We start from the raw sequence: 25,703 nt of genomic DNA, 5'->3' as shown, positions 1-25,703 counted from the left end.
TTTAAGTTGACAAGGAAAAGGCAACAATAAATACATCAGCATAAAAAAACAAATATTATCATGTGCAAGAGAGTTTCAGCTGACATGCACAAATGCCACAATTAGACAATGGTAGAAAATGTAATATTTATATGTATTATTTAGCACATTGGATATACATTTAGTAGTCATGTACAACATGTTTTTTGATGCACAATGTAGTACGCTGAAGAGGTCTTCTCACCTGACCTGGTGTTCTAGTTGGGTTCTGTCTAACACCTGCTGGGGTAGCCGGAGGCGACAAAAAGCTCTGGCTTTGATGTTTCTGAGCGTGATTTGTACTCGGTCCCATATTTGCCCCTGCCAATAAGAAAGAGATTTTTTGCTTTAGTCAGGGAATAACATAAGACGTAATAACACAGCTAGAATATGAATTCATTTAAAATGAACCTCTTACTGAGATTAAAACATTATTCAGCCTCATACATCGGGAAGTGAGGGCAACATTAAAATGATTACTGTTCCACTCTTTGATATCAAAATGACCATTCTGACCAAATTTAACAAAATTACTTATCTATTTAATAATAATAATAATAATCTTTATTTTATATAGTGCCTTTCATGTGCACATCTCAAAGCACTTAACAAGAATAAAAAAGCAATTTGAACAATTGATGTAATGTCCAATAAAACAAAACAAAAAAAAAACCCAGTAATACATCCAAAAAAAACCATAACAGGTCAGACAATAAAAGCCAAAGTATAAAAGTGGGTTTTTCAGTTTAGATTTAAAAATACTAACAGTATCACTGTTCCTTATGACCTTCGGAAGGTCATTCTACAGGCTAGGTGCTATACAGGAAAACGCTTGGTCACCAAAAGAACACCGCTTAGTTCTAGGTACTGATAGTAGGCCAGCGTCAAAAGATCAAAGTCTACGCATAGGAGTATATGGTGAAAGGAGGTCACAGATGTAGTTTTGTACTAACCCATGCAGAGCCTTAAAAGATAATTGTAAGATTTTAAATGTCACTCTGAACTCCACTGGAAGCCAGTGCAGGGAAGGTAAGACTCGTATGATGTGATCATTTTGTTTTAGTTAGAATGTGGGCCGCTGAGTTCTGGACATATTGCAACTTGTTAAGAATATTTTTTAAAACACCAGCGAGCAAAGCATTGCAATGGTCTATACGGAAAAAACAAAAGCATGTATAAACTTCTTTGCATCCGGCTCAGTAAGACAAGGGTGAATATGAACAATATTCCACAGGTGGAAATAATACCAAGGTTCTTTACGCATGTGTTAGGCCGGGTCTCAATTCCATCAAAAAACAGTTTAAAACTTTCACATTTATGAAGCTGATATGAGGAGCTAACCAGCATTACCTCGGTCTTATCAGGGTTCAACTGTAAGAAGTTCTGCTGCATACAATTCTTAATATCAGTCAATCAAATTTATTTTCAATAGCGCCTATCATGCCAAGACATCCCAAAGCACTTCACATTACAAATAAACACACTATACAATAATATAATATAACATAATATCAAAAACATCCAAAAACAAAAATGAGAACAACAACAAAAAAAAAATACATATAAACAAAACCCTAAAGCAGGCCATACCAATCTACAAAAAGGCCTCTGTGTAAAGATGTGTTTTAACCTTTGATTAAATGCGTTTATTGAGTCAGCATCATAGATTTCAGTTGAAATATTGTTCCATAACACAGGTGCATAAAGATTAAAGGCTCTTCCATCACAAGAGCTGTGTTTTATCATTGTAGTTACCTGAAGCCCACTATCAGCAGATCTCAACTGGCATCCAGGGTCATAAAGTAAAAGCATGTCATGAATATAAGCAGGGCCATTTCCAGAGACAGCCTTAAGTGTCATTAATAAAATATTTAAAATAACTCTGTACTTCACCAGAAGCCAATGCAAGCAGACAAGAACAGGTATAATATGATCAAATATTTTTGTACCTGTCAGAATTCGTGCAGCTGTATCATTGTCACTGAAGCAGGATGTTAAAGAAGATATGGCTGACTCCAGGTCAGGGGACAGTGTGAATATAAATTTAAGTATTGTCAGCATAGCAGTGAAAATGAATGCTGTACTTGAGAAAAATCGGACCCAGTGGAAACATATATATGCTAAACAGTATCAACCCCAGAACTGACCCCTGGGGAACACCTGATACGACTACGTTTTTGGGGGATCAACATTGGCCAATTTTTACATATTGTTACCTTCCGGTCAAGTAAGATTTAAAACAAGAGAATGTAGAACCTGTAACACCTTCACCCTTTTCCAGTCTACCCGCAAAATAGTGTGATCGATGGTATCAAGGTAACACTAAGATCTAACAAGACAAGGATGGAAACAAAGCTGGAATCAGCATTCAGCAGTAGATCATGTGGTTAGTATATTATTACAAATGATTTAATCCCACTGTAACAGGGAGAGATCTGTGCTGACTCTGCTGGCGTGTTCACGGGCTGCAGGAAGAGGGCGGCAGTCGCCCAACAGCCGCCTGTGAGTCATGGCAATGACACGGGGAGGTGGGAAAGGGTGTGTGTGGACTTTCTCCCTCTCTGAATGGCTGGGAGGCGGGTCTTGGGTGATTGTTGGTCCTATAAAATAACGCTCTGTTGTTTCCTCAGGTCTGCCCACTTAGACGCGCTAAGGGTGCGGACGCTTTGATTCGGGACCGGGAATCAACGAGACAGAGAGAGAGAGAGCGGGGAACCCTTGGGCAGACCCCGGCGTATTGTGAAAGAGCAAGCTAGATAGCCGAGAGAGTAGGACGGTGATCCGGGTCGTGCGGGTAGCGGCGACCGGGATAACGCTGCCGAGTGCAGCACCTTTTATTTGTAGTTTTATTACTGTTTTATTTTCCCTTGTTCTTTTCGCCTTCTGTTTTCATTATTATTTCTTTGAGCACCTGCGAGTGCATTTGCGGTTCGTGTACCAGCTGTGGTATTTCCGTGGTGCTGTCTATCATCGTTGATAGACAGCCCACGGTCAACAGTGCCCTCTGCCGGAGAGAAAAAAGAACCGGTCTAAAATAAAACTGGGCACCTGTGTGGTGTTTCCCGAATACACCTGTCTGTCTCCTGGTCAGTGAATTACCCACACCCCTTCCACACCCACATTCAAATTCATATGAAACTATAATGATGTGATATTACATGTGCAGCTATCATACTTACTGCTCAAAACTGCTTGCTCAACTTGTGAAAGTGCTGCTGCCTGAAAAGAAGGTGACATAGGCAAGACAGCTGGTGGCTACACAGCCTCTTCAGTTATTTTGGACTGAAGGTTTGTCATCTGTCAAATACAATGTTTTATTTGTTTATTTGTAATAATAAATTTAAGTATTTTGCTGAATAGTTCTAACTGGTTCTTTTTTATGTCAATTCCAAATCAATGAAAACCAGACACAAATTACTGACTGCAGTAAGTGGATTAAGGTATTAAAAATGTATGTGTTTATTTATTGCTAAATGGTGCTTGATAAAACCCTGCTATACGATGGACTGCTATCAGTGCCTATGAACTTACCATCAATGCCTTCATTGTCTGACTTCTGATATCTCAAGGGTTTGTCAGCCTGCCTCCATCCGCAATAATTTTCTGTATCAGTCTCAACAAAACAAAAATGTGCAAAATGAAAAAAATCTGTTAAACTCATGTTCCGAATTACCAAAATCACCACAATAAGGGACACAAACTTAATGCAGGGCATCATTTTTACCAATGTGTTTAGCCCTGGGTCAAAAATAATTGAAATTATGCCAAGTACATCTACAGAAATAAAACTCAGAATGTCATTGGAACACTGTGGAAGGGTGGGGGTATTCACTGACTTGGGAGACAGAAGTTGGTACTTGAAAACAGAGCACAGGTGTCCAGTTTTATTTATTTTTCTTTTTTATTTATTATAGCCCGCAGAGGATGCTGTTGTCTGTGGCCTGTATACTGGCAATGGTAATCAGGACCACAGGGTTACCAACACAGGTATCCACTGGTTCATGCAGGCGCACTCACAGGTGCTCAAAAATAAGAATGAAAACCAAAGGCGAAATGAAAAGGGAAAATAAAACACTATAATAAAACTACAAAACAAAAGTGCTGCTTACGCAGTGCCCTCACTGCCAATATGCCGGTGAACTCGGGTCTCCGTTTTACACTTCGCTGTGCACTACACACTTGGTGGCCAAGGTTCCCCTATCACTACACACGTCCCCTCGGGTACGTAACCATATACTAATAATTTTCTTATTTAAGGCTGGCTGTCTTCCTCAGCCGTGCTTGCTGATTTTATTCTCTTGCTCCTACCACTGGAGTTCCTGTCTGGTGTTTGTTTACACTCGCCTCCTCAGCTAGCACCACTGGGTTTCCCCAGTCATGGCCACCTAAATGTATAACCATGCGCAGTACTTATGGGCCCCCAAAGGCCCTCTTCTCAGCCACTCAGAGAGAGGGAAAGCCAACACACCCTCCTTCCCTACCTCTCCGTGTCATCGCAATGGCTGACAGACAGCTCTTATAAGGCTGCTGCCCTCTGCTGCAGAACCACGCAAGCACCAGACAGTCAGCACAGATCTCCCGTTACAAACACTTATTAAGTTTTGGTTTCTCAGAACGAAATGCAAAGTGTATTGCACTTTTCATACATCTAAAGCACGGTGGCATTCAATACAGTTGCTCCAGCATTTTTCCTATACTTTCATTACATTAGATACAATAGTAGAATAGGCCAAACAGTATATATTTTTCAGAGCAATTCACAACCCTGTGCAAATCATAAAAATGAAAAGGAAAGGGGGGGACATAACTCTTGAAGCCAAGTATATATTTAAATTACTACATGTGAATTTACACACACCTAAGCCTAAAAGTGATATGAATGACCTGTGTACACAAATACCAATTGGGTACTTTGACCACATCTCTTTGTCTGGGAGCTCCTTCCTCTTTTCTCTCTTTGTAGGGTTGTTTCTTGGCCAGTAACTGTAATGAATCTGAAAATAAATGCAAAAAATAAAAATAAAAGGTGATGTTCAAACAGGAATAACAGAAGATAGAAGATAGATTTGTCCCTCCCATTCAGGAGCAAAAGCATACTTTATTAAGCTATATACAAAATACATTGATTTCTAGGAAAAAGTGACTTCACTTGATCTAACTGAAATTTTCTAAAAAAAAAAAATGTAAAGGGGAAGAAAAACATGTCAGATCTCTTGTTTGATGGCACCACTTCCACTGTCTCCTCATTTGTGAATTCTGCTGTCGCATAGGAAGCCATTTGCGAATGGAAATTCACTTTGCATTAAAAGCCAGGACAAAATAAATCTATGGATGTTGCTGAACACAACATGTTAATGCAAAAACAACTATGATCTAAGTGGGATATGAAGTCTGCAAGGAATGCCCAGATGTTGGACCAGTGGTTGCCCTGAACCCCGTTGGTGGATGGGAGGACCTCTTTGAGGACCTAGAGGACTGAGATTGGTGCTTAGTCTGCAGGGAGTTCGAACACAAAGAGGTGCTCTGTCCCCTCCTGAGCCAAGAGGAAGATCAGTCATGTGAATGGTAACTAAAGTGGAGGAACTGTTCCCAGAAGCAGGCAAAGGAGCCGGTGCCAGCTCAAGTATCAGAGAGAGAGATACTGCCTGCACGAGTCTTGGAGAGGGAGAAACTGCCCGTTCTAGTGTAGGAAAGAGAGAGGTGCAACTGACACCACAGCCACGACCTGACTGCCCTGTGCCAGCGCCGGAGTGCCTAGCACCACCATGAGAGTGCCCAGAGCTGCCGCCCGAGTACTCATCGCCTCTGCTAGTATTGGTACTACCACCACCACCGCCATCAGAGAGCCTGCAGCCACTGACCTAGAGCCCACAGCCGCTGTCCGAGAGCCTGCAGTCTCTGCCAGAGAGCTCCGTCCCACAACTGCCACCGGTGCTGTGCCACTCGTGAGAGTGTTCCACGCCGCCTGAGAGAGGCTGCCCCACACTACCAGAAATCCCAAAAGAGAGCCCTACGTTGCCAGAACCCCCAAGAGAGTGCACAGCATCACCAGAGCCGCCAAAATAGAGCCCAGCATTGCCAGAGCCCCTGAGAGAGAGCCCAGCATCTCCAGAGCCCCCAAGAAAGAGATTCCAGCATGGCCAGAGCCCCTGAGAGAGAGCCCAGCATCGCCAGAGCCCCCAAGAGACTGCACAGCATCGCCAGAGCCCATGAGAGAGAAACCAGCATCGCCACAGCCCCCGCAAGAGAGAGCTCAGCATCACCTGAGCGCCCCCAAGAGAGAGTCCAGCATCACCTGAGCACCCCCAGTTGAGAGTCCAGCATCGCCAGAGCCCCCCAGAGAGCCCAAAGGAGCAAGTCCAGCACCACCGCCCTAGAGAGTACCCCGTGCTGTGGCTGCAGCACCCACCCATCGCCAAACAGCAGCCAGGTTCCAAGGTTGCAGTTGGGGCTGTACGAGCTAGACTCTGCCTTGCTGTGGGGAGATGGTCAGCGGTCCTGGGAAGCCCGGAGGGACTGATGCCCAGGAGTAGCACGGGGGTCTGAGATTGGTGGCCACCCTGGAACCCCGTGCAAGTGGTATCCAGCCACTAAAGGGATGTTGCATTGCATCACCCTCAAATCGCCCCCGACTGCTGGGAGCTTACCTAGCCCGCATACCACCACCTGCCTGACGGCCGGTAAGATCGCACCGCTTGCCCCTCCGCTACTGGACAGAAGCAGGTTCTTCCCGAGCCTGGAAGTGTTTGAGCAGGGGACAGTGTAGTGTCGGGTCATGCAGTACGCCGATTGGGACTTTTGGTGTGCTGCATTGAACTTGCGGGGTGACCGGGACTATTTCTCCTCTTGTAAATAAGTGTATTTCTGTGTGTGCGTTGTCCTGTGTTCCCTGACGTTTGTGTGTGTCACCCTGCATGAGTCTGTGAGTGGAAATGCGTTTCTTGTTTAGGCGGTACTAGCGTGCTGCCTAGGGTGTCACGTGCACAGTGCAGCTGTATGAGAGAGGAGTATGTGTTGGTTGCAATGTGATTTGTGTTTGGTTCCCTCCAGTCAGCTGCTTGCGCGGAACCGAGGGTCTAAGCGATTGATCAGTGTGTATGTAAATGTACCCTTGTGTGTGTGAGCCAATAGGGCTCGGGGATCTATATTTAGGAGCTGCCTGCGATGGTTGCTTTGTGTTGTGTGGTTGGCACTGCCTAAGTGAGCTATATATCCTGTTGCTAAAAAAAGCATCCTTTTGCCTGCTGTTCTTGTTTAAATAAAAATAACAGTTTTAACTGCTTTGAGCTGCAACCCGTTGCCTTCTTTTATTACGCTGCGGACCGGATACACCTCCGTCACTATATATATATATATATATATATATATATATATATATATATATATATATAAAAACGTTATGTATGTATGTGTGTCAGACACGGACAAAAACTATTATAAATTTGGTGCTAGACCAGAGGTCAATCTTTGATTTATAATTGTTTTTACACAGAATGCATCTCAGCTTTTTGGCTTTTACATCATCTTACAATGAATTACATATTTTTTAGCATGCACATTAATGCATTTATAAGAAATTAATGCTTAAACTTGTCAGTTCCTAAATATGACACAGCTCCATGCAATTTTTTGGAGATTATTATACAGAATACATGACATAATTACAATCTATAGACTTGTGATACAATAAAATAAGAAATAATAAAAAAATACAGTATGTGCTGCTGGGATGACTGGACTATTAGTGCCCCATGAGAGCTTTCAAAATTGGTAGCCTAACTAATTTGCATAATAACTGACCAAAAATCTAGACCCAATTGGGGAACAGTACAGGTGCTCTGTGAAAAATCATTAACTAAAGTGTTCTGAACCAGACCACTGAAAAAAGAGCGGTATAAAATATATCCAAGTCTTACAATACAAAAGTAGCAGTTTTAACTGTATAGAAAAACAGGACATTTCCAGTCCTGGACTGCTATGTAGGCTTTGATAGAACAAGTAATCGATTTCAAAGCTACTATGTCCATGACAATGAAGAGAAAAAAAAATTAAGTTGTGAATAACTGTAATTTACACTGTAATTTACCTATCACAAGAATTTGGATTATACAAGCATACAAGGAATCATAGTGCTTGTTCCACATTTGAGAAGGGTGTGGAAGGGATGCGCTGCAAACACTGAAACTAGCAGAGCTGTGTGGTGCAGTAAGAACATGCTACAGCAATAGAAACCTGTGTTATTGATACCATGGTGCAAAAAAATAAAAAATTAATTAAAAAAAAACAGAACACCCACTACAATTTTATTTATTTATTTATTTTTTGTGTGTAAAACGAAATACAACCCTGACCTAGCAAGCATTACTGTGTGGATTGCGCAGTGAATCAAGTTAGTGCTAGGAAGATAAACTGGTCAAGCAGCGCCAGCCAGGTTTGATTCTGACCTCTAGGGTTCAGCCTGACAACATGTGCTGCTTTGTGGCATACAGGACAGCGTGAACAGAGGTCACCAATTGATCAGCAGTGGTCATTCCAAATGTATAATATCAATCTGAGATACTGAGGGATATTTCCCTTCGGTAACTGGGTCGCGTCTTTCACATTTTTTTTTTTTTTTATTGTTTGGGTTTTTAATTCAGATTACAATAAACATGAAAAACAACAACTAATGTGCTTGAATTGTATCTTCAGTAATCTGTATTGTCAGTGTGGGACTTGATACAGCAGGGGGCACACTAGGTCAGTGCTGCTGCCCACTACATAATTAAAAGGTACTTGTTGTAGAGCCCTGATTACAGTTGCTAGATTGCTTTCAAATTTTGCTTTCAATTAAAATGATTTACAACGCTACAGTCAACTTGAAATTATACAACTTTTTTTCTTTTTAATCCATAAAACAACAATGCAATGAAAAGTCCTAATATAATTGATTTTTATCTTGCAAACTTAAAACAGCATAGCTACAAAAACAATTGTTATACTCATTTTAAAATATATTTTTAATATTAAATTATTTCAGCTCTAAGGGAATACTACAGTTTATTTATTTTTTCCAAAGTGTAAGGTGGGGGTTTGACAGCTCTTGACCAAATGCAGCTGACAAGTTACTAAAAAGGTAAGACTATGTGTTACCTGAGCCTTTCAAAGGGATTCTAATTAATGGATTGGAGAGTTCTAACTTAACCAAAGGTCAGCATATGATTAAAGAAAGACATCTTGTACTGAATTCTAAATTTAAAGTCTGAGTTGAGTGTGGTGTTGCTTAGGATATGTATTATTATTATTATTATTATTATTATTATTATTATTATTATTATTATTATATTATAACTGTGAACAGTAGTCTTCCTATAAATTTCCAGCTACGGGAAACATGCACTCATTAACACTAGCAACAGAGTGAGACCCCAGTGTGAGCTGTCAAACTGAAAAGAATTCCAACCTTCTCAACCTGGAAAGAAAAAAAATGCCCCCCAGAGATTATAAAAAATTCTGCATAGGGTAGTGTGTGATAAATGAGAATAACACCTACCCCGTGCATTATTGTCTATAGTATACACTGTGGTGGCACAAGTATAATAAGATTAGTTGGAGGCACTAGAAAATAGGATTGTGTGTTTGGTAACTTTGATGACATTCTTTAAAAACAATCTCTACCACCAGTACATGAACACAACAAACCACTGTCCATACCAGTGGCGTCATGCCCATAGGGCAAGGGGGGAGGCATGTGCTCCCCCCAAATGTTTTCCAAGCAATGTTTTAATACTCCTGCATCCATGTCTAAATAGTGAATATGTTCAAAAGATAAACTATATTAACCAGAGCTTATTATGGGACCCACATAATAACAAGAGACGCTTAAGGGCCGTTCAAGCGGCAAAAGCAATTGTTTCCAATGAAGGCGGTCACGGGAAGACGGTCACGCGGCACTGAAGCTGAACTGCACTGCACTGCACTTGTGTTGTTTAAAATTAAGTAAAAACATATTGCTTTTAAAAATTGAGATATTTTCTTTCTTTGTAAGTTTTTCCAAGTTTGCTGGGTATAGGCAAAGACAATGTGAGTTAAAGGCATCCTTATGCACTGATATTATTCAACATTATACACATGATTTAAAAATGCAACCACTGCCATCCCATCATATCAAACTTTTTTTTGAGGGGCGCGGGGGCGGGGGCAGGGGCGGGCGGACAGTAAAGGCAACAACAATCAGTGGTACTGTGCATCTAACAACACGATACCTGGAACAATGAACAGCAAACAAAACAAGACCATTGCGATCGCCCTGCTCTATCGGAGAAAGAACAACATGTAAGATCGCTGTAGGTCCATGACATTGCCAATAAAAGAAAAAGGTACGGCGAATGTCATCCGCTGATACAGGAGCTCCGGTTTGATGAAGGCAGATTACACACCTGCTTAATGTTGTATTATACAGCTCTGGAGAATCAGAAACCAGAACCACAAGCGTTTCTTCCATTGTACTTTTTTTTCTTCCTCGCAAAGGAGTCTCCTACTTTCCCCTGATTGGTTGCTGATAGTGTAGTCACGGCGAGCCGCGACGAAAGTTGAAAATATTTTATCTCCTGCGCGCCGTTTGAGTGCCACTTCCCGGGACCGCCTTCATTGAAAGCAATTGATTTTGCCGCGCTGCGTTCGAAGTGACCGGCACTTAAGTCTTTACCTGTTTTGTTTTTTTGAATACATTATATTTGTAAGTGTAATTATATTTATAAAGCATATATTTGTTTTAATATTTATAAAATGCTTAAAACAGAGTTTACGTCATCCGAGATATTTTTTTTTTATAAAATGCAAGATCTGCATAAACGGTTGACTTAGCTGCTTTCTTCTATATTGCAAGTAAATAGGTAGGTACGCTAATTGAAACAACTTTTTCTGGTTGCGTTCGGCTCTCGTAAAGCCCTGTTGTTTAGTATGTTTTTTAAAATGCTTTACAAAAAAAAAAAAAAAAACGGCGTTTACAAATGCAGTGTAGAAGTGATATTTATCTAAGCAAGTGCGCCATGTGTGTACATACAACAAAAAAGACACAAATAAATGATGGAGGCTGGTAGACGAGAGCACCCGCAGCACAGTGGTTTTGAGGTTGGTGCTTGTGCTCTCTCATTTAGGCGTTTTTTTTTTAAAAGTTTAGTTTGCCACAGATACACTTGTAATTTTTTTTTTTTTTTATCAGATCAGTCTGCTACAACTTTCTTTTTTTTATTACATACTTTTAAAGATTGCACTCTTTGAGTTGCCTCGTGACGTTTTTATTACTATTTGTTTTGGTCATGAGTAGATTTTAATCATGTTGGGTTTATATATATAAGGACAACTCGAAGCAATACAATTCTATTTTGCAACTCTAGATCTATGCATTGAAAGCACCACTGATAGTTTTAGCGTTGAAGCATTGCATCTACTAAAACACATAAATAGCCTAACACCTCCTTCAGTTGAAAAATTCTGCAAACTGAGGCAGTTTATAGCTTACTAGATAGGAGATGTTGATCCACAGATGGCAAGAGCAGGAATATAAACTTCTCTTCCACAGATTTGAGAGAGAGAGTCACATCCACCTATGACACTGAAAGACATCTATCGCTTTCTGAGCAAGAGTAACATGCTAGATGCATACAGCCAAATTTCAAAGCTATACCAGCTAGTCCTGACGATTTCAGTGACATCTTATAGTAATGAGAGAAGTTTTCCAGCTCTAAAGTTGGGAAAAATCATCTAAGAACAACCATGACACAACATCATTTGAATGACATCATGCTACTTGGAGATGACGCAGACAGAAGTCAGTCAGTAGACCTGGAGCATGTTAGGGACGCCTTCTGGAGTGTAACTGATAGACGCTAGGAGGTAAGGAAAAGTACCATTGAATATTTATACATTTATATAGAGCAGTTAAATAAACTACATGTACATTTAAATATACCAGTAAATACCCTGTAATTGTGTCTTTTAAGTGCACTAAATACCCACCATTGATAACAGAAGTACTTGCATTTTTAATTGTCCCCCCCCCCATCCCCATCCCCAACAATTGTAGCTGCATGACGCCCCTGGTCAATACCAAATCAAACAACAACGGTTTAAAGATTTCACCTAGGAGGATAAAAAAAAAAAAAAAAAAACACACAACAGAATTGCAAAAAACAATATTGTATTCAACAGTTAAACTGCACAGACACCCTGAACATGACAACACAAAAACAACTTGTGTGGTATATTACTGTATAGGGCAACTTGCAGCATTAGAAGAGAAGCATGAAAAGGGTAAATTCCTTATGAACAGTAGTGATATTAATAGTAGTTGCTGTAATAGAACTCATATAATTCATAGTTGTTGTAGTATTGTACATTATGAACTTATATTTTCTTCTGTAAATCTTCTGTACCTAGGTCAGATAAGACTAAACAATCCATTATTTTAAGTATGTATGTTATTCTGTAGCACAAGGTCGCAATGAAAAACACCACTAAAATAAATACTAATGGCCTCCAGATTTTAAATTAATCAGTCAAAGAAACCAAAGGCATTCTGTTCGACCACCTGACACCCAAAATGCATTATGTATTAATAAAATAAAATATACCAAGCAAAAAAAAAACACCAACACATTACTTGGTCATTCTCTCAGTTCTGGTTTCATCAATGAACCATCATTGATGGTTTATCATGTCATACAATAGCCAGAAGATGATGATGCTAATGTTGATTATTATGTTATTGTTGTTTTGTTTTTATTAAAATAGAATAACCTTTCCTCAGGAAAATCAAGAAAAATATTTGCGGTTCTTTTTATCAATACCTTTAGGCTAACAACAGAAAGGTTTTAAGAAAATATAAATTGCATTCAGTAGTTGTTCTAAACCAGTAATTCACTAAACAGTTCAAAGATCACTCATTAAATATGTGTCTGCTCATGATGGATTTGTGTTTTTTTGGGATTTAATGTGGATGATTAATATCTAATTCGTGTTTGATTTAAATAACACTTCTTACAAAGTGTTACCCAATAAAATTATTTGCAATGAATTATTTTACATGATTAACATGTTCAAATTTACCCTTGTATTTATGTTTGTTGTAAAAATGATCTAACAGCTCTAAATACAATTCAAAAAGTCAAAGTTAGAACAGTTTTTAAGTTTTTGTATATATTTATTTTCCCAGCTGTTCAGATAATTAAAATACCGTATTGTCTCATGGTAACCTTTTCTTGATAACATTTTTCAAAGAAGCAAGTAAATGCCTACAATAAAGTACAGACATTCTGTGGTAGAAAACTATACTATTGACTATAATACTATATACATTTAGTTGGTTGAGTCCATATACAGTACAAATCCTGAATTTGCAGCCGATTGCCACACCATAAAATAATTAAAAGTGATATATAACTAGTGTAATTGTAGAGCATAACAATTTGTATTCAATGATTTACTGCTTCAATAATTTATTGTTTCATGTAATTGTATTTTAAATCATAATAAACTAGTGATTGACAAGTGTTGCCGAACTAAGCTGTCTCCCTTTAGTGCCCTCTATCCTCCCTCAGTGTTAGAGACGCCTAGAGCTGCGTGTTTTTTAACCTTGTTGCAATGGATCGGTAAAATGAGGACAGCAGACCAGTGTTTATATGTTTAGACTGCATTTTTGTGTAAGGTCTATTGTTTCATTTTATTCAATTTAATGAAAACAGTCTAAAATGCTGCTCAAAATCACATTACTAATTTATAAATAATGGCTAAAGCAGACAGTTTTGTAAAACACACCACTTGACTCTTCTGACAATAATGTGGAAAAAGCATAATAAATAATTACATGAGAGCCTGCCTCAGGACAGTTGTTATCTTCTTTACATCTGGTTCCATTTATGACTCATACTTCCCAAACAAACCATATGTGGCTGCAGAAGGCCCTATAACTTGGTTTGATGCACACTGAGCTATATCCATCTGGCTGGCAGCCACACAAAGGTAATACAATCCTCTCCTACCTAATATAAAGATGAATTCCCAGTACAGTAAGATTTAATCACTGGTCTGCAGCTCATTTCGGACCAGAAGAATGTCCAAACTCGCTGATCCTACACAAAATTCCATGCAATGCCTCATGGATGTCTACCCTTCATAACATTTGCATTGGTTTACCATCAAAAAGTAGTTTCTGGAACTGGATCCTTCTGATTGTTGTGTATTGAAAATGCATACTAGTTTTGAAACTGGGACTCCAAAGAAGAACATTTTGCACACTGTCAAGCATGCTGACAGTATAAATATTTGGACATTAAAATACATGCAGTTGACTGGGATGGGGCATTGTTTGCCTATTTTACCCCACTTGCTTAACAAATATCTTGCTATTTTTCAACACATAAGTTTCCTCACATGGTGGGTATTTAGACGTTGGATAGATGTTTAGTTTAGCAGTCACCATGCAAACCTCCATCCAGTATTGTTAGTGTCTCAAAAACTTTTGTAAAGCTACTCTCTGTCACTCACCTAGAGTACAGTTGCTTCTGTCAATAACAGATGGCACTGCAGCCTTGTTTCACTTGATGATCCCAGCAGTCATGGAACTGTTGGAAATATCCCAGCGGGGTCACTCAAGCCTATAGCAAATCACACTGGAAATTTCTTGACTATTCCCACATTAAATAATATTTTCAAATCTGTTTCCATCACAGTTGTACAGAATACTTGTGGGAAATAAATAGAATGAATGTTCTCACATTTCTATGCGAGTTCCGCACAGGATTTCTTTGTGTTTCTGTACAATCGGGGATTTGACGACGTCACAGTGAAAATTCGGATCAACAACAACACAGGGAAAACGTCATGGTCTCTGGATAACCTTAACAAAGTTCTGAGTAATGCACACACAAACTAATCATATGCAAACAGTCGCAATCAGAGAGAAGTTTGAAACATTTTAATTAAAAAAGATGTAGTGGTTTTGACTATATTTGAGCTTGAATGACTAAAGCCATTAGCTGAACTGCTTGTGCTAGTATTATCTCTGCTCATGACTAACAGTACTTGATAACTTATGAAATCTTACAAGGTATTTTCCCTGTTTCCCTTGCTTATTTTCTTAGAGAGGACTGATACAGTATATTTTAAAAAAGTGTAATTAAAGGTAACCAGTTTTGTAGTGCATAGAAATTCAAAACAATGTTTTGAATCTCTACACATTACAATTTATCTGAATGAATACTTGAAGTACCATAATACAAGGAACTGTCAGCACCCAATGGGGATGTTAAGAAATGGAAAACTTCACAGGAATAGGGTTTCTTTTTTTCCTGGCTTGAACCAAAAAGAATGGAAAAACTTCAACATTGTGTAGCTACTGTTGCCATGCAAAAAAAACATAGCCTGACATTAATGTGCAGCATTCTGTTTCCACCAAATTTTGATGAAAATAAATCTAACACCCAATATACAGAGTAAATGGTTGCATGTGGCCAAGTGACCCAATTAATGAATGGCATGTGTTACTTAATACAAATTGCATGTTCACTATGAAGTCTAGAAGTAACATCAATTAAAATATAGTATGGCTTTGAGGGTAGCCAGATGTTCTTATTTTTCCTCCCTTATTCAAACAAACAAAAATAACTAGGGTACTTCCATTGTTGAGAAGCTAGTAAATCCTCCTCCTCATTTTGAATCCTCAACCTTAAATGTGAGGAATTTCTTCATTATTTTCAAAATAAGAGTAATAATGTTTGGAATCAAATTTCCACGGACGGCTCTCCTTTGACTATGCAGTGTAATCAGATTAGTTTTGCTGTGGAATCATTCTCTCAGATATAGTACAATATCTCAATAAATTGATCATACAAATTAATTCTTCCACTTGTTTGTTCAATTCAGTTCCAACCAAAATTCTCAAAGCAGTTTAAAGTCCTGGACTGGAAATAAAATATAGTAGGACTCTGAAGATATATAGTATTTGAGGTTGTTTATTCTGTGTATCCAAATTTTCACACCAGTTACCAATTTTTACTGTGCAGTATTTTCCATTTCAGAAACCGCATTGTCGGATCATAATCTCATAAATGAGTATGCAACAAATTAATTCTTTATTTAAGGACCTTTAAACCCACCAAGCCACTTCACCACACACTGGGGTAAATGTAAGGATTTACACAGCGATTTGTGGATGGAAAACCTCCATAATGCTGCCGTAAATCGTGTTTAACAGCCATAAAGTGTGATTTTAGTTGCTGCAAAATATGTGGCATATGTAAAGAATGGTGTTCACCTGACGTTCTTCACCCGCTATCAAATTTGTACTTCGCCACTATTAATCCATTAATTGATATTGATCCATTAATTGATGTTGAAATGCATTCAGATGTTTTCCAAACAACTCAGTTTCGTGCTGAGTGACCTCAGCCATAAGGACTCTCAGCTCCTTCTCAGAAAACTTTTCTTTTCCATGTACTAAAAGGACTTTGCTCCCCTTCATCTGACTTTTTTTTTTTTTTGGTTTGTATTTTAGTGCTACACAAATATCACACAGAGCCTACTGCTCTCTGTACTCCTAACTCCATCACCTCAGGGCTGCAAGTGTGGCCTCTAATAGACCGATGCACTCATTGAGACCCTCATAATCCTTGATCTTAAGCTTATATAGGGCGCAGTGCAAAATAATTGCCTGGGCGCAATGCGATTTTAATTTTGCTTCCGCAATTATTTGGCCTGCACATATACTTATATCTACCGCACTAACTTACAGCGCCATACAATGTCAAGAAAAAAGTCATATACTCTAAAGATGAATCTCCTGAGCATCTATTTGTTTTGCAATATGCTATCTTTCAGATGTATAAAATATGTGCATATTTTATTTGATATATAATAGCTAAAAACACTTTTTTTTTTTTTTAAATCATCTATGCTCTCCTCTTAAGTACTGTATTTGTATCTTGTTTGTCTTTAGTGTGATTTCATGCCTTTGATCAACTGAAGATTAGGAGTTACTCTGCAGACTTAATGGTGCCAATTAATTGGAGCTTTAGAAGAACATATTTTTCTTTGAGTTTTAATGCTGTTGCTTTCTATAAAACCATCTCCGCATGCCAAGGCCTCTGAAATTCCCAATAACTCACTTAAAAGCTACTACTTAACAAAGCTTCTGTTAAGGTAGTTGTCGATGAGCCTCAAATAATGAGAAATCAAAAGAATGCAATTCTCTCATAAGTGGGGGAGTATGCTTTGTATGTAGTATTCCATCTCTCAGACTTTACTGGAACCATCACAAACTTTTTAAATGGAGCTGTGCAGTTAAATAATAATGGAGCAAGTTCCCAGAATTATTAAAAAGTGAAGACTTGACATGAAAGGCAAGGCAAGGGCAAACATGGTGACAGGCATCTCTGGATCAAAGTTATTCCTGAAGGGATAACGTTCTTGCCAATCTGATCGAAGTATACATGATAACTTGAATCAGCCTTTGGGTTAGACAAACACTCATGTTAGCCTGTGGGCCTATCTGATAAACCCTATACTGCATGTTGTCATTATGGTTTACTCACTGTTTTTGTTCAAGCCTGAAGCAAAGTGTTTGCCATACAGTGCAGAGAAAATATATTTATGTCCATTTTTTCTTGTTTGTTTTCAATGTATGGCATCAGAGAGATGATCATTTAAAAAATGATACAAACTCAAAATAATACACAAAATATGTTGCATTGTACGTGGGGCATTGGCACCCAAGAAAGTAAGCAAATTAACATGCAAAGGAGTTTTCAACTCATAATTTCTCAAGTCAGACTGAGAATGTTCAAGTCAAAGCTGTTTCTGCACAGTGCATTATTAGAACGATTTTGATTGAAGATTTAATATGCAATCAGTCATGTGTGTCTGAATTTGCAATTCTCATATCAAACGGTAAAGGAAGCATTTTTTGTAAGAAACATTTTGTCTCTGCCTGTTCTATTTCTTGCTCTTAATTGCTCATCTACTTCTTGCTAATCTGCCAAATTTATTTTAATGAAGTGTGTCTTACTTATTAGCTGGCGTCATGATATTCCTAAAATATGCAATCTTGCTTGCTTCTTAGATATGAGTAGCTGGACCCTCTTATTGTTTTCTCTTTATATGAACTTGCATTTAACATGGGTGTATATACTATTATTGTATTTGATATTCTAGATGTATTTATTTTAATTATGTAGTTTTAGTTAACGTATTGTAATATTATGCTCTTTTGTGCTATAAATAAGGGCAGTACAAAACCTAGCGTTCAATGCTGCTAATAAGTCTACTAGGAAATCTATAATGGACCTAATTATAAAGATACCAGGTTGATAACAAGTGTTTTATTTTATTTTTATAAAGGTGCTCAAAGTGTAGCTGTCTTTTTTCATGGTTATCACAGAGTTCATGATTTCTGTGAAATGTACCCATTGCTGTTTAATATGTAATTCCCTTTGAAAATTCCCATTTCTGAAAAATATTGTAAATATACATATTTTGCATCACTTAAATACAGCAAGCGTTTGCCTTATTGACACACTACCTGTTACACTGGTTTTAGGAACCTGGCAGCCAGTTTAGGTAAATGATTGAACACACTGCATAAACTTCACTATTTCCTTAAAATTTATCAAAGTTTGGAACTAGTTCTGCTAAAGTCGCTCTTTCCAGTACAAGGAGGGGACATTTCAGGTTTCTGTTGTTATTTTAAATTGAATTTATGTTGTTATTTTAAATTTATTATATATATATATATATATATATATATATATATATATATATATATATATATATATATATATATATATATATATATAATATAAACACAAAATTTAGCATTTACTTTTATAAAGTAAGCATTTAAATATTGAAGATTGTTGTAATAACTATAGAAAATGATTAATTTTCAATGTTAATTCTTCTGCTTCAACATATGTATAATCGTGAAATATGTTGAAATACCTATTTTTATACTGTGAAATGCACTGAAATAAAAACAGCCCTAAGAATGCATTCTGTCAGAAGAGAACAGTATTAAATATAGAGATTAGATTCTTTGTTTCATCTGTTTAGAAGACATGTTCTGCACATTTATTTAGCCTTCACTATACCCTCCATTTATAAAGCATTTATTGCACACTTATCACCTAGTAAAAGTAGAAAATAGTCCAGTTTGTTTGAGCACAAGAAACGTGTTTTGAACGCTGACTAAGTTCAGTAAGAACTCATTTAAATTTAGAATTTTTTTTTTTTCATTTATACTGATTAGGAAGCAGTACTAACATTATGATTTAACAGCTCTCATAACCATATTAATATCCTTATTGTAGACAATTAGAACTGTGGCATGATTTACAGTGTATGAATTCAGGTGTGTTTCAGAGCGTTCTTTTTCACGCCATAGGCACGCCATTCCCTTTCCTTTTGCAAATACCCAGTTCATCACCTCCAATTTCACCTACAGTATATTACTGAAGGCCAGCATACTTCACACTAATACACCCATAGTAGCTTTTTACAAATTCCAAATGTGAGTGCTGGAACTCATACAGAAATATAAAGGAGCTTTGGCCGATCCAGCCTATGCATCATATATCTACAGTATAACTGAAAAATAGAACTAAAGAGCACCTTAGCATGGGCTGTATTCATATTTAGTAATTGAAATGAGACCCAGAAAATGTACCATAAATATGACATTACTGAAATTATTGTAACCTGTATTCTCTTTTTGTATCTAACAGGTGCAGCAAACAGGGGACAATATCAATCTAATAAGCAATTTAACTGACTTTATTCTTAACATGCTAGATAAATAATGTAGGCAATATGTTCTCCTCCTAGTGTTACGTTCATATGCTAAATATGTAGGTCTAACTCGTGTCACCTTATGTTAGCTGTATACGTAACTGGTTTTACTTTTAAAATAATATACCAGATGCCAGAATTAGTCTATATGTAGGGAATAGGTCATATTTTCTATGCGTTTACTCCAGTCTGTAATTTTGTGACAAATCTGTGAAACAAGAGATTTGCTGTTTGGTTCAGCTGTGTAAAATTAAACCACGACGTCCTCCTTTGAAGAAATTGGAGTTGAGAAAATGTGCTCTAATTATAAAGCTTTAACTCACACATTATTTAATGAGTGTTTTGGATTTTTTTTAAAAGATTATTTAAATTATGTTTGATATTTATGAAACTTTTTTAGACCAACTGTGCAGGATTTTCAAAGGTCGTAAACGATAACTCCAGTGTTAATCAACAAATCGGTATGTAGCGTTGATTTTGGCATTTTCAAGCGATCGTTATGCCTATTTTGTTATTAAATAATCATGCAATGTGATTTCCGAAATTATGTTGATTTACTAAATAATGTTAATATCTTAACAAGCAGTGCTTCTTGTGACTATTTCTTTTGTTTGTGTGGGAATTTAAAAGCAAATGAATTAATTAGATTTAGTCACTTATTTTAACCATTTGTAGCCTGACAGAACGTTTGTTGTATTGCTAAAATGATATACTGTTATTTGCACCTGGTGACTACCAAGAAATTATCAATGCAACTGTAGCCTATTTCAATTCTGCATACGTACATTATGACAGCTGACATCTACTGGAGATTTTATTTATAGATAACAGCATATTAGATATTACAATAAAGTTGACTGCGGCTTTGCTATTAACAGCTGTGTCTTGTAACATATACAAAAGTAGAAAACATAAGAAAATAAATTCCAACCAATATACATAGCTGGCTTACGGTATTTTTTATTTATTTTTTAACCAAAAAAAGATTGCAAAATGCACATTAAAAGAGTTATAAGGTATGTAAGGTATGGCAAATTATCCCCCCGAATGCGGGTAAATGAGTAGTGGAGTTTATTTTTCATTTTTTAATCTGTGTCTGATTTTTACACACATGCCAGACAATTGTAAATCAGTATTTATATGTGGTGTGTTCTAAATAAATGTACATTCTGCATGACAAAATGTACAATTTTAAATGAATACATTCTGCATGACAAAATGTACAATTTTAAATGAAGTTTTCAAATTATACACAAAATAGATATTCCTATTTTTTTTTATTTCCATTTGGCTGCTGCTCGCTGGTGGGAGAGCCGTGTAGTAGTTTCCATAACAGTAAATTATGCTTCCATTTATTTTTCTTATTCTCGTTAACATGCATTTGGATTAAAGAGTTCCCCTTATCAAGTCGTTGAGATCGGAAGTGATGTTAGGTGACCTGTGACAATTAAGCTTTTTAATGACAAATGTGCTCATTACGACCTCATCCACTCAATTTCAAAGCAAACGGATTGATTTAATTAACACATTTTGTTTGAAAATCACTTTGATGCAATAACACTGTTTTTTTGAAAATCCTGCCCATTATGTCTTCTTTAAATGCAGGTCAGAACAGTTTTCAAAGTCTTAAAATAAAGATGACGGCCCATATGTGAAACAAAAGTACACAGAAAATAAACACATAACATGCACATTATAGTAGTTTTATTTATTTTTACCAACAATCCTTTTTTTATTGTACTGTAATTGATTATGCAAACCATGTTTTACAGAATATCTTATTTTCCACTGAACATCACAAACGTTACCAATTTTTTTTTTTCTTTTTCTTTACAATTGGTTGTGCTTTTTTTTAACCTTAATTTTAAATACACCATAATACAGTTAAGTGAATTTCAGGGACCGCTGACATACTGTCCATTAAGTAATTACACATAATTGTATAGACAATGGACTTGTACATATTTACATCAGCTGGAATGTATTCCCATACTACTCAATAAATCAAGTACATAGAGCAACATGATTCACATGAGTTAAAATACTTTTAATATTTTAACATACTTCATCAAGCTTTGAAAAATGCACAAGAGCACACGTTGTTTCATTTAATGCTTAACAGTACTATAACACAACTAGCACTTAGTTGTAGCGAATGCAGCAAACAGGAGACAAAAGCTACAAGCATTAAACTACCATATGCAGTTATCAATCTAATGAATAAGGAGAATAAGGTGTGTGTGTGTGTGTGTGTGTGTGTGTGTGTGTATATATATATTCTAATTTAAATTGCAAGTTTACAGTATACATTTCGTTCAAATAGTAAAACTCATGCTTCACATATAAAAGGCATCCACAACATTCAGAAAAAATTTACAATTTATGAAACATAGTACAATAAATATTAGTATTATAGAATTGCCGCTGTACACAAAAGCAATTAAAATTTCACTCATATAAAAATATGTTTAGTGCAACCTCACATATATTGATACTATTGTCCTTCACATCATTCAGACCCAAGTGTCCAAAAAGAAGAGAAATTACATTTATTACAAAGCAGGTACACAAACTCTAAATATTTACAAATTCCTGCTTAATGTGCTTATAAGAATATAAGCAAAAAGTAAAGAAAAGGCACAAACATCTGTACATTTAAAAGTACCAGACTGGACAATAAAGTAAGTCCATAAGCAATTTTGGTCAGGCTCATGTACTGTATAAATTAACATTATATATGTATTTATAATAAGAATAAAATCCATAAAATAGCAAACCAAGTTATAAAAGGCATGCTATGCTTTTAAATATGGAAACTTGAACAAAGTTGCTTGTTTTAAAGACTTTTTTGCCACTTGTATTCAGTATCAATAATATTTGCCTTTTTCCAAGACCTGTTTTGCCAGATCTTTACCTATTTTTGTGCTTGTTGGGCTAACAGTCTTTCATCGGCACTTTTGTTGTAGAAAGTGGAATGAGCCACTGCAGTTTGTGATGTACTGAGGTCCTTTTCAGTGTGTGAGTCAGGCTTGGTGGCTGAAGCACAGGCCAACTCATGGCTGTCCTCTGATCCACTAAAGTGCTGAATGCCAAGCTGTGCACTTTCTAAGGTTTTTTGATGGTGATCAAAAACCTTCAAAGGCATATGAGTTTCTGGGGGAGCAATGTCTACAGATGCGATTCTAAGAGAAGCAATGGCTTTTGTACAAGTCTGTATGATTTCCTCTTGCTGCTTTTCCTTTTCTATGATCTCTGCAATTTCTTTATTCGTCTTCCATCTCGTTTCTTTTAGTGAAGGGATCGACAGGACTGGGGAAATCACTGAGGCCATTAGCTGAGGGGAAACAGCGTTTTTATGTTGTTTGGTAAAGTCATCAGTTCCCTCAATATCACTTTCTGAAACAGGGTATGCCACTTCACTGGTGCTTGATTCCTCAGATGCACAATTCTGTAAAGGCAGCGTTGACGAGTGAACTAAGCCAGTCACGGAAGAAGGTGCCGAATGGACCATCTGAATACCTCCAATGGGAATCATGGGGAATGGCACCCGTATTTGCTGCTGGGAGTGCAGAGGAAGATGACTAAAGAGATATCCTTGATGACCCCCAGTGGACAATGAAGAATTGAGAGGCTCGCGACTGCCTAGTTGTGTTTCAAAATGATCAGGAGCTTGAGACATACCCTTCCCTGCACTCTGTAACCAACAAAGAGAGTAAATTAGAATAAGAAACATTTCATTTACCTGCACATACCCACACATAGTACATAGTCATTCAAAACCTATCCATATAGCCTTTCAAAAATCAACTTTCATGAAGTGAAATTTAAATCTGACATGGATATTTATATTTAAAAAAATAATAAAAATAAAGCTTGCAGAAGAAAATCCTGCACAGGATCCTGACAGAATGCAGTTTTGTAAAAACATGTCTTAATGCTAAGAGGGCTGTTTCAAATGCAAAAAAAAAATTCAAAATCACAATGTATTACATTTGTGTGACAGGGTGAAGGATAGTAAAAGGAGTGAAATCTGGCCTCCAGACAGGTGGAGGCAGTATTGTGACAGCCATCTTAGGAAAGTCAGAAGAACCGGTATTCCGGGTTATGCTAATGTCAAATCCGGGTTAGGTCACAAGCACAACTTAGTATTGATTGGCTGTGATGGATTGATGGCGGCGTATCCAGGGATACAAAAGGGGAACCATGTGGACTAGCGAGATTCCCTGGGTGCCGGAGCTCGAGGGGTGCAGTGGATGGGGGGACATGCAGTAGCAAACAACCTGTATTGTGTTGTGTTTCCTGGAACCAAGCCTGTAGATCCAATGGAAGGATTACTGCAGACAGGAGAGAGCACAGCCAAAGTGGTGCGCAGACTCACTACCACTTGGGAGCAAACAAAAAAAGAACTGTGTGTGTGTGTGTGTGTGTATTTTTATGATTTTGTTCCAGTCATGTCCTAACCTATTCAATTGAACAGTACTTAGCTTTGTTCCAGAAACATTGGGGACCTGGTTGTACCTGGATACAAATTTGACTCCTAGTGAATACCACCTATACCAGCAATACTAGCAAGGCAAACAAAGCTTCAGTAGTGTATTTAAAACAGTGCATGTTTAATGTGACAAAATGCTTACCGTGTCCATCTCGGACTGTGTTCTGTTTCTTTGCCCCAGTGGGGCTAATTCAGACTGCAAGTACTGCCCCAGTGACCACGAGGTGTTGTGGTGGTGGGAGCCCCTCCTTGGCGATGCTGCTCTTATCATGGCTCTATGTCTACTCCTAGGAGACAGTTCCCGCCTGCTGGACACTTCCTTCCCCGGGGACATTGGCCCTCCCAAGGAGATTGGTGACAAATGTCTTCTCGGGGAGAGGTCTCTCCTTGGAGACAGCTCCCTCCTGAAAGATACTTCCCTTTTCGGTGAAAGGTGCCTCAAGGAGGAAGCATCTTGTCTTGGTGACAAGTGTCCATGGGGTGATACATCCCTTCTTGGTGACAAATACCGCCTTGACGTGGGTGAAGTTTCTCTATGCAGTGAAGAGTCACAGCCAGGAGATGACAGTCTAGAGGGTGAGAGGTCTCTAGAAGATGAGCTGTGTTCTGGAGACAGCATGTAGCCCTCATCCATTGAACTGGGCACATCTAACCTGTGCTTGTAGGGCTCACTAAAAGCACCCTGGAAAAGCCTCTGGTATTCTGTCATCTGTGCATCTCCACCCTTATCACTTGGTGCCATTAACTGTGTGACTTGAATACTAGGAAGGGTAACTAGGTAGCTTATGAGGGAAGGATTGCTGGCTGGCTCCCAAATCTCCGGTGTTTTCTGTGAGGCAGCTGCAGCTGTTACAGGCAGAGAGGAGAATCTGCACGGTTGTGGGCTTGTACTTCGAGACCTTGTCTTAGGCGTTGAATCGCCATCATATTCATCATCCTCATCATCGTCTTCATCAATTTCATCTCCCTCTTCTTCGGCTCCTTCCGAGTCGTAGGCATCAGAGAATTGGTGCTCTGCAAGAACCTCAGACTTTTCTACCATGTCAGATTCTCTCTGGGCATCATCAGTATTATCTGAAAAAAGATTGTTTTTTTTTTTAATTTTTGTAAAATTTTCCATTTTGAGCAAAATGCCTGCTTATTATTTTGAACTGAATTACTGCTAAACCAAGTTTGCTTGAGGGAAAAATACATGTGATATAGCCTTGACTGGTTAACCCAAAGGAGGAACTCTGAATGTGAATGCATATAGATGTTGATCTAAACCTCACATATATTACCACCATTTAACTGATTACTAATGTTTAGTTTTGCATAACCTTGCAGTAAAATAATTATACAAATAAAACCTGATTTTGTAACTGAATGTAAT

General features: G+C 37.7%; 1 protein-coding gene across 3 annotated transcripts in view; it reads right to left on the bottom strand.

The window, feature by feature from the left end:
* Positions 1–21,532: 21,532 nt before the first annotated feature.
* The window catches only part of LOC121317013 (transcription factor HIVEP2-like), a 67,359-nt gene continuing 63,188 nt past the window's right edge, over positions 21,533–25,703 (bottom strand). For all 3 annotated transcript variants that reach the window (XM_041252514.1, XM_041252513.1, XM_041252512.1), the window contains 2 exons: positions 24,474–25,405; positions 21,533–23,533 (listed from right to left, as the gene is read on the bottom strand). In XM_041252514.1, the coding sequence (XP_041108448.1) occupies positions 22,754–23,533; positions 24,474–25,405 (1,712 nt within the window). In that variant the 3' untranslated portion in view covers positions 21,533–22,753. The remainder of the gene's footprint in view (positions 23,534–24,473; positions 25,406–25,703) is intronic.

The sequence above is a fragment of the Polyodon spathula genome, chromosome 6, assembly GCF_017654505.1.
Source record: "Polyodon spathula isolate WHYD16114869_AA chromosome 6, ASM1765450v1, whole genome shotgun sequence".
Lineage (NCBI taxonomy): Eukaryota > Metazoa > Chordata > Actinopteri > Acipenseriformes > Polyodontidae > Polyodon > Polyodon spathula.
Note: the sequence above shows the minus strand (reverse complement) of the source record. Positions and strands in the feature narration are given on the sequence as shown.